This window comes from Anarrhichthys ocellatus, unplaced genomic scaffold (genome assembly GCF_004355925.1).
Source record: "Anarrhichthys ocellatus isolate YVR2014 unplaced genomic scaffold, GSC_Weel_1.0 scaffold12, whole genome shotgun sequence".
NCBI lineage: Eukaryota > Metazoa > Chordata > Actinopteri > Perciformes > Anarhichadidae > Anarrhichthys > Anarrhichthys ocellatus.
Window position 1 is genome coordinate 5326505 of NW_022280042.1, and position 16082 is coordinate 5342586.

General features: G+C 41.7%; 3 protein-coding genes across 5 annotated transcripts in view; 1 reads left to right on the top strand and 2 right to left on the bottom strand.

The window, feature by feature from the left end:
- Positions 1-483: 483 nt before the first annotated feature.
- cbsa (cystathionine beta-synthase a) lies at positions 484-8046 on the bottom strand. The gene is made up of 15 exons (XM_031851898.1): positions 7931-8046; positions 5265-5502; positions 4905-5011; positions 4595-4729; positions 4402-4481; positions 3724-3928; positions 3457-3548; positions 3222-3347; positions 3052-3136; positions 2854-2959; positions 2584-2661; positions 2353-2487; positions 2136-2244; positions 1574-1658; positions 484-1334 (listed from the first exon to the last, which is right to left on the bottom strand). Exons 2-15 carry the CDS (start codon positions 5492-5494, stop codon positions 1201-1203), a joined length of 1707 nt encoding a protein of 568 aa, XP_031707758.1. The 5' UTR covers positions 5495-5502; positions 7931-8046; the 3' UTR covers positions 484-1200.
- Positions 8047-8896: 850 nt separating this feature from the next.
- Positions 8897-13783, bottom strand: LOC116385997 (splicing factor U2AF 35 kDa subunit-like). Of its 3 annotated transcripts, none has more exons than XM_031851900.1 (8): positions 13724-13783; positions 12646-12733; positions 12357-12423; positions 10471-10520; positions 10049-10147; positions 9790-9923; positions 9266-9358; positions 8897-9183 (listed from the first exon to the last, which is right to left on the bottom strand). In XM_031851900.1, exons 1-8 carry the CDS (start codon positions 13765-13767, stop codon positions 9072-9074), a joined length of 687 nt encoding a protein of 228 aa, XP_031707760.1. In that variant the 5' UTR covers positions 13768-13783; the 3' UTR covers positions 8897-9071. The 3 variants fall into 3 exon arrangements, with proteins under 3 accessions (XP_031707760.1, XP_031707762.1, XP_031707761.1); XM_031851902.1 differs by lacking the exon at positions 13724-13783 and adding an exon at positions 11203-11272 and having other exon boundaries at positions 12646-12663; XM_031851901.1 differs by lacking the exons at positions 12646-12733; positions 13724-13783 and adding an exon at positions 11203-11272 and having other exon boundaries at positions 12357-12626.
- Positions 13784-14854: 1071 nt separating this feature from the next.
- LOC116386102 (uncharacterized) overlaps positions 14855-16082 on the top strand; it is a 3681-nt gene continuing 2453 nt past the window's right edge. The window contains exon 1 of the mRNA XM_031852095.1: positions 14855-15287. Within this exon, the coding sequence (XP_031707955.1) occupies positions 15212-15287 (76 nt within the window). The 5' untranslated portion in view covers positions 14855-15211. The remainder of the gene's footprint in view (positions 15288-16082) is intronic.

Here is a 16082-nt window from a genome sequence, read left to right on the forward strand (position 1 = left end):
ATCGCAGCGGCATTGGCAGCGCTGATTGGCTACTGCCAACCTAAAGGGACTTGCTCCTTTACTAGTCCAGCGGGCACCGGAGAGGAGCTCGTTAGGGGCGGAGTGTGAACTCCGTAATTAAAATAGACGGCCTCAAATTAAGCCCCGCCAACGCGGTACTAAGAGGTGACTATTACATGCGCCACAAACCACATGGCAGACACAAACACTGCGCGTTAATGACTGTTAATATTAGCGTTCACGTCCCGTCGTATAAACTTTCATAAAATTCATAAACTTGGCCGTTAGAGCCATTCTGCTGTCAAAAAACTTAAAGTGCATATACATCTGAATTAATTAACACAACTATCATTACTTTTAAAAGTTATTTAAATCATATTTAACAATTATATTATCAAATATATAAATGCAACACAATTCAGTAAGTCCCTTTATATATTTGCGCAATTTATAACAAACAATAATTGTCTGAAAGCAGTCAAATAATTCCTTTAAGCTTTATTTAATCATACACATTCATTGAGGAAAAATTATGCAATACAAAACGTTTCAGACACAGTTTAGATTAAATAGTCAAGGCAACATCACAGTTAAGTCAAGGTGTTGTGGAAAAAGGAAAAGGTAAGAATGCCACATAATTTTAAATAAATCAGATTACCATCCCCATGCGTTACTGTTTTTGTGTTTGCACAACACAAATGAAAAGGCAACACATTATGAGCAGCACTGGAAAGATAATGTGCATATGTACAGCTATCTACTATTCTTTGTAAATGAAATGAATGTGGATTTTATACTATCCTGTCATATATCTGAAGTTTGATGGACACAAAAGGTCACAGCGAAACCATCTTGTAGTGTTCAGACGAATAAATCAGATACACAGATGCCTAGAAAACAAAAAACTTTCTACAAGTTACAAACTTCAAAAGATTTGTTTTGAGCACTACAACCAAGTAATAATGAACTGTTTCAAATAATAAGTAACCCTATAACAAGTTGACATAGTGGTAAAGACATATTTTGCATAAGAGCATAAGACTCCAGTTCAAATGTATTTTTTTATTTTTTATTTTTTTAAATGGCAACCTCAATCAAAAACATTCACAAGATTATTTGCCATGTTGAAAAGACATCTACCAAACTGTTTATTGCGTTTGTTTTGTAAGCGTGAGAAATGTACAAGTGGTTTGGATCAGTTCAGTTCAGCTCGTCGGTGGACTCCGACATGGATCGCTCTCTCCTTTCCCGGCCCGTGACAAAGTTGAGCAGGTCAACGGCCGTCACCACCCCGAAAACCATCTGCTTCAGACACGGAGAGCCGTCCGTCATGTCTGGTGAAAGAACAGCATGGAGGAGAGCGGGATGAAGATGAGGAGAAAGATGGCAAGACTGTGCACTGATGTTCTGCTACAGTGTGTTTTTCCACACTACCACTGGGGGGAGCCAAAGCTAAACATTTTGCATTTAGTTTTATCAGATTTTGGGGCTCAAGACAGAAGCGCAGAGCTCGGGGAAATGAGGGCATTTGAATGAAGGAAGTGTGTGTATATGACTGTGAAAATGTACTTACATTGGATCTGTTCATGTACCACCAGGGCAAAGTGGTCAGTCTCCAGAATGCGGGATAACTTTCCCAAATTATCATTCAGACGGATCTAAGAAAAAAAGCAACGACTTAACGAGGACAATAAATAAAACGAACAATAATTTGTGATCAAGTGGCATGTAATGTACCGGCTCAGTAAGAAATGTGCCAACAATTTATTTCTGGTACCTTTACTGATGGGAAAATTGTTCTGTTTTTTCCACAAAGTCAAAAACAGTTCCCTCCCGCAACCACGTTTTTTAAAAAATTACAGTTGCTTGGCGGAATTAAATTATAGCAATGTGGTTTCACGATCTGTTTTGGATCAACTCCAGTCAAAACATCACAACTGGACTTTGTCATTTTTCACACCCTGACTTGATAAAAACCCGTTAAAGCAGTTCCACTCCCCTAAACTGGTTTGTCTCATTGGCTGCTGCTGTCAGCCAATCAGAATGAAGAATTTAGTCTTCGATTTCAGCCTTTACGTCATTTAGGAAACATCCCAAGAGCATCACGAACAGAGATGTTTCAGTTAGTGTCTGACCTGTTTGAACTGCTTGTAGAGCACTTTGCTGACGGGGTCGGACACCTTGATCTTCCCTGCTAGAATACAAGCCAACATGTTCCCCAAAGTCACCATGCCCAGGATTACCCTGTACACACACACAAACAAGGTCAAGTTAAAGCCTTTGCAGAGCACAACAAGGCGCTGCAATAAAACACAAAGGTCCAGACATGCAGAATTTCTGCATGACTCTCACCCAGCCTCGTCCACCACGGGCGCCTGGTCGAAGCTGTTCTCCTTCAGGATTTTGATGGTCCTCTGACATGTGACGGTAGGCAGCACGGTGAGCGGGGCGGACAGGTTCAAACTCTGCAGCTTCAGGTTCCACCACCTGACGAACAGAGAGAAATGAGAGGGTCTTAAAGCGACACAGCATGGAGGAGGTTTGCACAAGAGGAGAATACAGCCTGTAATATCACACACACACCATGGTTTTTTCACCATGAGGTCCTCCTCACTCAGGAAGCCCTTCTGGATCATCCACTTGTCACTCAGGAACTTGGACCTACAGGGGAAAAATATAAGGATATAAGTGCAGTCTGCTCCCCAGATGTTGGTGCTGCTTTAACCATGAATGTTAGTGTAATTATTGTAAATATTCCAGTAAAAGCCATATTTAAACCTGAGGATCACTATTCAGAGTATTTGACATTACAGAAATAGACTGTGTGGTGGTTTAACAAGTGGGGATTCTCACATGTAGTTGCGGACGGAGTCTGGCAGGATGACCACACAGCGCTGGCCCTCCTTCAGCTCTTTGGCGACGTGCACTGCAGCTGCCATGGCTGTCCCAGAGCTGCCACCTGTGCCAGAAAAAGAGCCAAAAGGTGAGCTGACCTCGATGACCTCGCCGGCTCGTCTGGCATTTGTGTTGGCGGGAACCTGAGCGACCTACCGCACAGCAGGCCCTCCTCTCTCATCAGCATGCGAGACATGTTGAAGGACTCGTCGTCGTCTGACTTGTACCAGGTGTCAACTACCTGAAGAAAAAAAAAAATAAATATTACATTGTGACATAAGAAAAAGGGAGGTAAGAAAATAAAAAAAGAAGCTCCTGGAACTCACGGATCTGTCGAGCACGGTGGGGATGAAGTCGTACCCGATGCCCTCCACCTCGTACTGGGTCTTATCGGTCTTGTTCAGCTCGTCTGGCTCCGCCAGGATGGAGCCTGCTGGGTCAACACCAACAATCTGCAGACAGCACACAAACCACTCGTAAACAACGAGCAGCTCAACAGACGGTCAGCAATATGATGTTAGAAACCGGTGAGTATTTAACTTCTGGACAGACACAACTTACTTTGATGTTGGGGCATCTTTCTTTAAGTTTGCGGGCGATACCTGTGATCGTCCCCCCTGTTCCTGCTCCTGCCACCAGCATGTCCAGTTTACCTTTAAGGAGGGGGAGGAGTTAAGAGACACTTCAGGTTTATGTTGCTGATTAAAATATACTTACACAGAGGCAACAAACTGTAAATTTGTATTCTTGAGAAGAAATATAAAAGATATCAACAATCTTCAAGATTTTATGATGACGACAGTGTGGTGGGGTAAAAGCTGCTCGTACCGTCACACTGCTCCAGGATCTCCTCAGCTGTGGTGTCGTAGTGGGCCAGAGGATTGCTCGGGTTACGGTACTGGTCCAGGATGTGAGAGTTGGGGATTTCGTTTTTAAGGCGCCACGCGACGCCGACGTGAGACTCCGGTGAATCGAAGCGAGCGCTGGTGGGTGTGCGGACGATCTCGGCTCCAAGTGCCCTCAAGACACCCACCTGTAGAGAAAAATAAACGGAAAAATCTGAGCAAATAAGACATGAACTGAATAGTTTGTTAATTTTGTGTATCGTAAGGATCATCTGCCAAAGCACTTCTATTAGCCCTACATTACAATTCAGCTACCCCAATTTAGATATCAAGGTTTCAAAGCATCTCTGCAGCTTTGTCAGTCCATGAGCTGAAAACAAAAAGACGCAATGTCGCAAAAATGACAAAAGCCACAAGTGACATTTGCACCTTTTTTTTTTTTTTTTTTGGAATCACCTTTAACCAGAATTTGGGGACTCGAAAACACCCATGTAGAAAATCATAGGTTGCTTACTGTTATTCACCTGAATACACTCAATATCAATCAATCAAATTATACGTGTTCAGGGCATCACCAGTCTGCATTTAGCAGAAGTAGTGAGGACTTGGTTGACTATAAAAGAATGCAAGAGTAATAGTTTCAATATGACTGAGAACTCACCTTCTCCATGCTCATTTTCTCAGGCATGACAATGATGCAGCGGTAGCCTTTTACAGCTGCAGCCAGGGCCAATCCAATACCTAAAACACACACACACAGACATTTTACAAAACTGCTGCTTTCAACTAAATAACATACCACTTGTACCTTTAAATAACTCCCCCCCCCCAGAACAACACGTGCAGATAATTACCAGTGTTTCCAGAGGTGGGCTCTATAATAGTGTCTCCAGGCTTGAGGAGGCCGGCTGCCTCGGCGTCCTCCACCATCCGCAGGCTGATCCTGTCCTTGACACTCCCACCTGCATTGAAGTACTCGCACTTGGCCACTACAAAACACACACAACGGAAAGTTTTATCATCAGACTAAATGATGCATTCCACCCTGAAGCTCATTCCGTTAGATTTAAAAGTTCTCACCCCACCACTTGCGTGTTTGCTTAGTGCCAATGAGCAAACAACGGTCACACCTACTGTCTGATGGGATTGATGGGCTTGACTCACATAATTCGCATTTGAGTCCAAACACTTTGGGGATCTTGTTGATGCGGACCAGGGGAGTGTCACCGATCCTGTGCAGGATGTTTGGTAGAATGGTTGGAGCGACGACTCTGGGAGGAGAAAGCGGAAGAAGAAATACATTTAGAGACACTGCAAAGACAATCACACTAATAACCTCACTCAACTGGTTTTCATTCTGGTGCCACAATTTTGAGACAACAAGACCTGCTCACACTCATTTCTGGTCTGAGGAGTTGGTTTGAGCCACTCCCCGGGTGGGGTTGGAGAAGCTGAATGTCACTGGTTCAAACAAAGCATTGCAAAATACCGCTAACATTTTAAGTGCACATTCAAACCACCAACCTTGGGACTTGTGTGTGAGGGGACTCGGCTTTTGAGGCTCCCAGGCTCCACGTGCAGCGGCTGGGGAGGTCGGGCCGGATCCATTTCCTCTCAGCGGGGACGTTGTTTATGTCGACGCCGTTCAGTGGGAACAAATCCTCCCGGAGTTTGCCCTCCCCGTTGGTGTGGGTGAGCAGCTTGGTGGCGTGAGGGCACACGGTGGTCTCTTTGGTTGAGGGGACAGACGGCATGGCTTACCCTTGACAAAGCAGAGGACATAGGTTTATGTAATCATTTTTTATGTACATACGACGGGTTCGACTGGTTCGAGGCTCATATTTCATTCTCACCACATCGATATGGTACCACATGTCGGCAGCACCCAGTGGAAAGCTAACACCGAACCACTCCCTTCTTCCATTAATGCTGAGTCATACTAGCACCAATAAATACAGCTTCATCATGCTTAACCAGGCGCTTTGGGCAGCTTCCCCCACACCCTTTGCTCTCCCACACAGTAAGAAGTCAAGTAGATTCTGCTTTAATCACCGAAATCTAAAAAAAAAAACAGAACTGAAAGTAGTTGAAAGTCCCAGAAAATTTTCTGATCAAGCTTCTGCCAATATTGCATCATTCATTATTAGGAGCTAAAAGCTCATACTGCTCATGTCAAATGTGCAGACGTGTATTTATCTACCTCTCATTATCTTTGTGCTTGTGAATGAAAACATAAACTGACTCAATCGTCCGTCATTACCGGTTGTAAAGTGTTGTAAAAGTCACAAATGTGTGACTAAATGTTAAACATAATCGCAAACGGGAGTTCATTCTGAGTGCACTGAAGTGGAAAAGCTGTCATTTGACGGGACATAAAACTGCAACTATTATCGTAGTTTATTAACAGTTTAAATCATTTATCAAGCAAAAAAGGCAAACAAATTCCCAGGTCCAGCTTCTAAATTGTGTGGATCTGTAGTTGTTTTTCACTTTGAGCTTCATAAAAGGTTTCTTTTTACTTTTTATCTGGCATTTTACTGACCAGTTGGTTAATTGACAAGATAATCTGCAGGTTAAACCGATAACAAATCAGATCTTTAAGCGCCGACACAGTTTGACATCGATGTTTTCTTTACTTAGTAATAACTAATGAGTGCATTGGGTTTCTCTGTGCGGCAGAAAAGCGCAGCAGATGAACCTTCACTAATACACAGTGCACACAGCGAGGCCAGATGCTTAAACCCCTCTTTGCCTAAAGTCATCACACAGAGCTCTGCGTGGAAGAGAAAACTGCCCTGAGACATGCTGCTTTAGGGTTAGTGAAGCACATTAAAATGCAATGTTATACTTTAACTCCTGTTTAATATAAAAAAGACACTGAAACCAACACACGTGTTGTTTCCTATCTTGAGATCAGACCTCTGCAGCCACTAGACGTGTCACGTTAAGGTGGTAAATGCAGGAAAGAGTAGGTGGTATCTGGTGACCACAGGGTTCAGGGGGGGCAATGTGATCCTCCAGTGACAGCACATGCGGCACTGAGCCCAGGCTGCATGGCAGAAAAGACTTGCAGACGGTTTAACAAGGATAAAGTTGATTCTTGTTCAAGAATCTAATCCTCAAATTCCAACCAGGCTGAAGAAATACAGTACTGGAATCACCTGATGTGAGACTGGCAACATTATGTAACATTCTCCCCTCATCAGATCCGCTCATCTGCTTATGTTGGAGCGTTTCTAATCTCCTCTGGTATGTTCAGAGCTCTTACAGCACAATGAAAACGGCAGCAGTAGATTTTTAGGCAATTAAAATAAATGGTCAGACCACTGCTCTGCCAGCAGCAATCTATCAGCTTGGTCAATGGCACAGGAAGAGCAGTCTATAGATATTCACTCAGCCATAGCAAATGGGAGGACAAAATGTCAGCAGCAGGAATGCTGGCAGTAAAAAACACGATGTAAAACAGCAGGAAACACACACCTGGAAACCCACGAGCATATGGTCAGGAGCTCACGTGCAAGAAACCAGGTGTAATCTTACTGTGATTAAAAGCTGTCAGATAGAGGACGAAGTGTGAACACTGATTAGGATGCTATAATAAAGCGGAAACGATTAGTCGATCAAAAGAAGAAATAATCAGTCTACTTTCTTTTCTTGTTCTTATAATATAATACTTTTTTCCTAATGTTAAATAATCCTGTCGTACAGTAATTGTGCAAAATGCCAATAATTCACTGGTTCCAGCTGATAAAATGTAAATATGTTGCTGCTCTTTTGTCGTTTTTTGCATTAATAAACAACATTTATTTGGAATTTGAACTGCTGATCAGACAAAATAAGAGTTTTCAATTGAATTCGTCACTGTTGTAAAGCAAAGGATTCATCGCTTTATCGATCAACATAAAGGTCATATTAACAGTCTGCTGCAGCCATGTGTTATAACCGCGCTACAGCCATAACATCCGGTAGTAATCTAACAGGAAAAGTGGATGTCAGAATAAAAGGCAGCTGAATTAAAAAGCAGAAAATAGGCAAAACCAAAATATCTGACAAAAAAAGATGGTTCCTGCGCAGCGCCGATGTTGCATCATACTCTCAGGCTCTCAGCCACCAAGCATCACAGTGATTTGATTTATCAATTACATATTTCTTTCAGCATTCATCTCACCTATTTGCTAATTCCCACTCACCTTATGATTTAATAACTCCTGTAAAAGAAATACCAATCCGGTGTGCACGCGCAGCCAGTACAACAATGCGGAGCCTCCCGACAAAGACACACGTGGATCCAACGAAGGGGGAGGTGCTCAAAGTTTTACGCCCGTCTCTGATTGGCTGCAGCGAGAGCGGCGTTTGGTCTGCTCCACCAATCAGAGAAAAGATTTAGCTATAAGGGTTTTGGGGAAACGCCCCTAAAGTCAGCAGCGCCTATTTTACCTTTTATTGACTGCGTGTACTTTTGACGCATGTGACATCTTCAGCACTTCTCATGTGTTGGTGCCAAAATATTAACTGTATATACACACATATATAATGTAAATGTTATTTTTGGCAAAGTTCGCGAATTTATACCAGTTTTGGTAAACTTTATTCAGATTACATTATTTGATAGTGTATGTGAAACAATTCTTGTATAATGAGAAAGTTATTTTTCCATATTTTTCAGTGCAATTTGTAAATTTAAGACGACAAAATAAAATTCACCAAATAACCCAATTAGTTATAACTTTCTTAAACGAGTAAACATTTGTAAATTTAACCGACTAATAGACTCTGAACAGGTAGTAGGGGAAAAGGCATGGAGGATTGGCTTTAGCTAATATTGCATCATTCACAGTGTAATAAAGCAAAACAAGTTGCCATGTAAGCGTTGAAACTGTTTATGCAAATGTAAATGACTGATCTGCCGTTACCAGTTTGAAAACTATCCAAAGTTTAAGAGTAATAAGAGCGAGAGGTGACGATTGACGATATGAAAAATAACTGGTAATCATTTTAGCAGCAAATGACCATCATCATCAGTATGATAAAGAACTTTTTAATATAAATGTCTTTCCAATGTTGCATGCAGTTTACCAATCATCAGCCCCGTCCTGATATAAAAGGTCTCTCCATAAGAAATAACCCCGTGTTCATATAAACAAGCGGTGCCGGTGCAGAGTTACAAATCTGTTTTATTGAGAAAGTGACACAAGCTTGTCTTAAAAAAAGGGAATAAAAGAAAAACACTTCCAACGATTCACCGATAAAGAAAATAACTTTGTCATCACTGCTGGGGTCAGGATGGGAGGGGGTGTGTGTGGTAGGACATCAGGTCGGCCGTGGCTTCTTTCAGAACCTTCCAGAGCGCTCTCGGTCCCTCGAACGTCTCGGCCTCTCGCGCTCCCGCCGCCGGTCCCTCGAGCGGGAGCGTCTTTCCCGGGAGGGCGATCCCGAGCGGTTCCTGGTGGGAGAGAGGAAAAGATATGAAGTGACACAACCGAATTGATCCAATATGAACGTTAAGCATTCGGATATTTCTGTACCCTTTCTTGCGGCGGCCGTACAACTCCCTTCGAAGTTCCCGCGATATTGGTTTCAGGTGCATGAAGTTGCAGAAGCCCCCCCGGGTACACTCTCTGTGGGAAGACAGGGTAGGGTTAAACCTGCTAAGCTTGCATATGGTGAAGCATTGCCAAGAGGAAAAGTTGGCTCCCCCCCCACACGAGTTGAGTTTGTGTTATCACTTGCAGCGCAAACAACCCACTGATCCAATGGAAAAACACTGAAGGACTCATAAAGGAAGAGAACGTTTCCTCCCACTGTGCAAGGACAAAGTTTATCTTTGCATTTAACAGAAAATGTGATGATTCGCACAGTGGCCATGCAGCTGTCATGTTGTCAGTGCTCTGCTGAAGGGCACGCGCCGTCTTCAGGCCCTGATCATGTCAGCTGATATCCCAAACAAGCATACGTGGACAGCAGCAGCACTCTTAATAAAATCACATTCATTGTATTAAAAAGGACTTTACATCAGAGGACATATCAGTGTTGACCAGGTGTCACTCACCCCATTTCATACTGGCGGCAGCACGCTTCCCTGAAGTCAGTGACGGGGGAGAGCTCCGAGTGGACGGCTTGGGCGTTGAACCAGCGATTATTCAGGTCCGTGACGGCTTTCTCTGCATCCTCCTCACGTCGAAACTACACACAGAGAGCACGCGGGGTTAAGATCACCGACGTATAAAGTCATGATAGAAGATTTGTGACATTTTGAAATCACACCATTCCACCTCTCCCTCGCGGATACATTTAGACCGATTACCAACCTTAACGTAGACGTTGCCGACAAGGTGGTCGCCCAAGTTGTCGCACACGTTCATCTCCTCCACCTCGCCGTACTTCTCCTCCATCTCCGTGAACACCTCCTGTATCGGGAATAAAAACAAACGCAGAAAAGTGAACAACAGGCTCTCGTTGCTGAGTTTTAATTGTACAGTAACAACACCACAGGGAAGTTACAGAATGATATAAAAACATAATAAACTGAAGGTAATCTCTCATGTGTAAGTGCAGCTGTTGCATATCCCTCCTGTGTAAATATTAACTCTTGCTTCGGGACAAACTGAACACATTTTGGCAATCCTTTGAGCCGCAATGTGTTGCAGAAAGGCAGATAACCGCCGGTTCCCCCGTCACAACGCGCTACACGTGGAATGAAGGCGAGACGGCGGCACAAAAGGTCACTGACCTCAAAGAACTCGTCGTAGTGCTCCTGCATTTCCACATCGCTGACGGCGCCTACAAAACAAGGGACAGTCAGGGCGATGCCAGATGGGACACTGGTGGTAAAAGCAAACACATCTGAACTGTGGCAACATAAACATGAAACGTCTCGCTATGATAGTCACACCCTGTAAACACTGAAAAGGTGACGAGTCTGTATGTTGTATGTTACTCTCTCCCAACTTATTTCACAGAAGCAAATGAAAAACTAGAGCTGACCATGTTTTGTTTTTCCTCCTGGTTAGTTTTACTTTGAAATGATCTGTTTGTGTAACTATGTGTACATCATGTGCATGGGGGGCCATGACGTAATACCACAGAACGTATCTGGACTATTCCCCTGCTTCATGACAACACTTGGCTGTAACATGGAGGAGATTTTCCTACGTCGAAGGACAGCACTAGTAGAAACCTGCTTCAATGAATCAGGTGTGTACTCGGTGTGAAACTGTTACGTGTGAAGCAAAGAACACAGAAACAGTAAGTTCATTATGCCTTTTGAGGTCTAACACATCAGCAAAATGAAGGACCTGACACCAAAACACACTAAGTTAGATTGAAACGTGCAGAAGAGCACGTGGCCTGGTGTTCAGGCCTCTCTAGAGGATATGTTCCTACGCTAAGCCAGATTTATGTGGGGAGGTGTGATACAGTAAGTTAAGTGCTGGAGGGTCCTGCAGATGAAGGGAGAACTTACAGTGTAAACCATCAGCAGACTGGGCAGAGTTTTGAAGGTTATGAAGGTAAATGTTCAAGAGGGAAATGGTCTGAAATACAAAACGTAAACTTCTGTGACATAAATCAACCAAAATAAAGAGCTGAGGAGGAAAAATGTTTGATTAGAATTGCGTCCCTGCGGTATTAGGTGTCGTCAGTTCCGGGTCTTAATTATGTGATGGATGAGAATCTCAGAAATGGCCACTCTGTTGTTATTATTGTTGTTGGAAGAGAAGCTTATTTCCCCTCACTGGTTAAGATTTTAAGATATTTGCTCCTTTCCCTCTACTTCTAGCATTTGCTTTCTTTTAAATTCTTTATAATATTACAGATAGTTGGATGAAAATGAGCTTTACATGTGTATTCTTGGCTCATGTTAGAGGCTAAGGCACACACACATTAATTTAGTGAAGCATGAATATGCTGAGCTCCAATAAGACGGTCAAAGAATTGAAACCAAACACATAGCGAGGTTATATGTTTGTATACAAGCTGAAACGGCCCACTTTTGTCTTGCTTCTTATCGTGTTTTTTTAATTAATGCATTAGAAGAAACCGCAAACTTTATTTATGATTTCATACGCATATCATTTACTGCTCCAACGCAAACTGTAAGTTACTCTTAGACAATAACGGAGCACATTTACCAGCTGATAAATGAGTCTTTACGAGTTGTCCGTCTGTATAATTAGGCACTGAATGGAAGAGAATGGCCTCAAGCGGTATCCTAAAAAAATTTGTTACACGCACGCAACCACATCGGCATGCAACGTTCAAGATATGAAAGCAAAAAAATACTAAAGAATAAAACGTCCACAGGTACCGGTTATATTTAAACCAAGAGGTCATTTTAAATCACGCCTCTTGTAAGGGTGCTGATAAAGGACATTTCACCGGTCGTATGCGACGCTGAAGTTACGGATGTCTCGTGTTTTAATGGCAGACTGAATGCTTTAAAAATTCACTGGATGTGTAATTCACGTATGGGGCACCGGAGGAAAACACACACAGGTCAGTTACACTTACCTGTATGAGAGGCACTGCTTCAGCTCTATGAGACCGGCCTTAACATGTTTACTGCACACACGGCTCTAAACATTTCATTATAACCAGCACAGCAAATCTGTAACTTACAGCGCGAAGCGTCGGCTGTCTGTGCACTGTTCTGTGGATTACGGTAGATGTTCTGAATCAAGATGGTCTGCAGGAGAAAGAGCAAAGAAGCATGTGATCAGACTCCTTTGATTGCTTGTTCAGTTTTGTGCTATTTCTGATCTTTTGATGGATATGCAGGCACAACATCCTGAGGAGAAAGCGGCGATGGTGTCTGGGTTCGTCCATGCGCTACACGAACGCAGCCTATTTAACGTTAACAGCGGTATGTCACAGTGTTCTCGGAGAAGCACTTTGATGGGATCCTCACCTGGCTGAAGGTCGGTTTGTTGTGCAATCTCGAGCAGCGGTCTCCATGTCTGCATGCGCCGATTTTAAAATAAAAGGAGCAGTTGACCCTGGAAAAGAAAAGAAAACAGAAAAATTTATTATTTATACATTTGTTACCTACCTAAGTAAAATAAGATAATCCTTTATTAGTGGGGAAATATACAGGATTACAGCAGCATAGTGTACATACATACACATATATATATATATATATATATATATATATATATATATATATATATACACACACATATATATACACACATATATATACATATATATATATATATATATATATACACACATATATATACATATATATATATATATATAGTGCAAACAGGAGGCATAGTAAAAACAAGATCAAAATAAGTATTATAAATAAGTAAATAAGTAATAAAACAGGAAAGAATAGTAAATAAGTAAAAAAGTAAAAAATCCATAATAACTAAAATATTATATATACAGACAGAATAGTTGTTACACACACACACATATATATATATATATATATATATGTGTGTGTATATATAGTGTAAACAAGAGACAAACAATATCAAAACAAGAATTATAAATAAGTAATAATAATAAAACAGTAATAATAATAATAAAGCAGTAAAGAATATTAAATATAAAAATAAGTAAATAAGTGAAAAATCCACAATAACTAAAATATTATATCTACAGACATAATAATTGTACATAATTGTAATAATAATACAGTGTATTTATGTCAGTGTTGAGTATTATAACTAGACAATATCAACTAGTAGTTAATCTACATCAATACTGTATTAAATATGAGATCACACTGATGCACTAATAACGTGACTCTGCACACAGAGCTGCAGGTTATCTGAGGTTCCTTCCTGACTTTCATTCAATGTGTTAGCTCGGAGTTAGCTTCCTGTAGCTACTGTTAGCTTGTCTGCAGCGTTCTGCAGCGCTGTGGCTACACACTGAGCCCAGCGGGCGAAGAAGAAGCACCGCTGCACGCATAGTTGTGATAACATGCATCGTTTAGGCGACCACTGTAATACATATTAAATAAAACTTACTTGTCTTTCTCTGTGCCGAAAATGGATGCCAGATACTCCGCCATTTTCGGCTCGCTGGAAACGTAGGGACCGACGTCATTACGTAAAAAGTAGTGCGATTGCGCAATACGATACCATCCGATAACTTGCACTGCCACTGAATGCCACACGATGGCGCCATTGTTCCAGAAAATATATAGTCAATTACAATGATTTTATTATTATCTCAAATAACCCTCCTTGTCTCATTGCGCGAATCGCAACAACAAGATCATTTACCAAGTTCATCAAGTACTATCATATGCATCAGGGGTATCAATGCATCAGTGATACCCCAAAAGTATATATGGAATATATAATACTATAACACCCTATTTGAAGTGAGGTATTGTTATTTTTTACTTGGGTAAAGGATCTGAATACGTGTGTACTTTTATTCCACTAAAATTATCTGATAAAGCAAGGTTTTATATGAAAAAATAGTAAGCAACTATAATAAGCTCATCATAAACTCATATAATGCATTGTTAGGGCCACTTACAATATGACAACTTGTTAAAGGTGGGCGTCAATGCTTTTACTGCTACTCTAAAATGGGTAAAAATTTAAATACAGCGCTTTAATTTAAGTATTTATCTAGATTTTGTTACGCTCATTTTCTCCAGAGACTTACATAAGGCAGATTAAAAGAAATATGGATCGTACATATCCCATAATACAGCTCTATCATATCTATTTAACCCTGACACCATCAGGGTTAATTTCCATGTATGGAGCCACAGAAGACTTTCAACATCCAGCTAAATAAAGTCTGTGACAAATAAACTGAACTTCATGTGTAAAAGTGGTGTAGTCATCTTAAACCTGAATGAGGCTGACTCATTGACAGATAAGCAGTCCACGGGCTGATGGTGTTGCCCGACAGCAACCACACACGCACACACTTCAACAGATTAGGTAATTAAAGAGGCCCCAGCGTCCCCATCTCCCCTTTACGGCGCTGTGCATCCTCCTCTGAAACCACACTGCTGTGCGCAAGGCCGCACACGTTTGCAGGAGACGCAGATGGTGAAGATGAAAGGACGGGAGAGGGTGGAGGAAGTCAGCTTAACTTAAAGAGGGTGAACCACAGACATTAACAAGAAGTGATAAAGTCGCTCGGAAAGTGAGAGAGACAGATCTTCGCTATATAGCTGTATCGTAGCGAGGTGAGCGCCTGAGAACTGTGGGATCCCTCTAATCTGAGATGTTTTACTGCATCAGAGCTGCAACATTTAGAGAAGCAAGCCCACCCACGGAGCTTCTCTCCCCTCCAGTGCACTCACCGCCCCTGCTTTAAAGGGGAAAGAGGCAGAGGTAGGAAGGGAGCCAGCAGAGAGTATAGAAAGAGGAAGCGGCGTGCATCTAACTGGCTTCAACATCAGCTTCAGCACTTCTCTGTTTTGTTAACCAAATAATGATGTGCTCGGAGGAACATTTCCCACTTGGACTGGCTACGACGGAGGCATCATGAGGCCTAACCACCGCTGGACCGTCCTGCATGTGTTCATCTTGGCAGGGATGCTTCTCACCTTAAAAGCTGACAGTAAGTTATTTTTTGGGGTGCATTGTGCAGTCTCAGTATTTGTGTAGTGTCACCTCTCCTTCCTCTGCAGGTCTCAAGTGTGTTTAATCAGGCCCTTAGAGTAAAAAGTCAGCTTCGTGACCGCTATCCAAGTTCTCTGGTGAAGGTCGGAGGCCTGGTTTCTGTATAGGTCATGCACTTTAAAAGTGTATGATAATAGAGTTAAAAAGCAGCTTATACAGTTTTAAAAGGAATACGTTGGCACACAGTCATCTCCAAAACCCAACGAGTTAGGTCAATAAGGTTATTCTTCCTTTAATATACCACATTATATTCTTAATCTTCTCTAAAAGTCTGTAAATTCTGCCATGAATGTCTGTTGAACTCACTCATAAAAATCGGTTTCTGATGCTAAAAATGCTACTTTCAGGTCTTCCACGGCGGGTGGAAGTGGGAGTTTGATGGAAACAATTAGAGATTGAATGCGAACATAAAAGAGGCAGAAACATATTTTGATCAAAACACGGCACAAAAAAAGAAACATTTTTCTGTAGTAGCTTTATAAGTCTTCTACCCACGTCATGTTCCTGTTGCTATAATTTACCATTTGTCATAAAGGTGTGATTATCTTATGTGACTCTATTTACTGCCACCGACCACAGTGTCATTCATGTGTTCATCTATAAGTGTTCACTTATGAAGGTATATTTGTGTCTTTATTACGCAAACAAAAAAAAAATGTTTTAAAAGCAAATTTCTCGCACTGCAATCAAAAATCAACTTTGTAAGTGAAAATATATAAACTGAGAATAATTT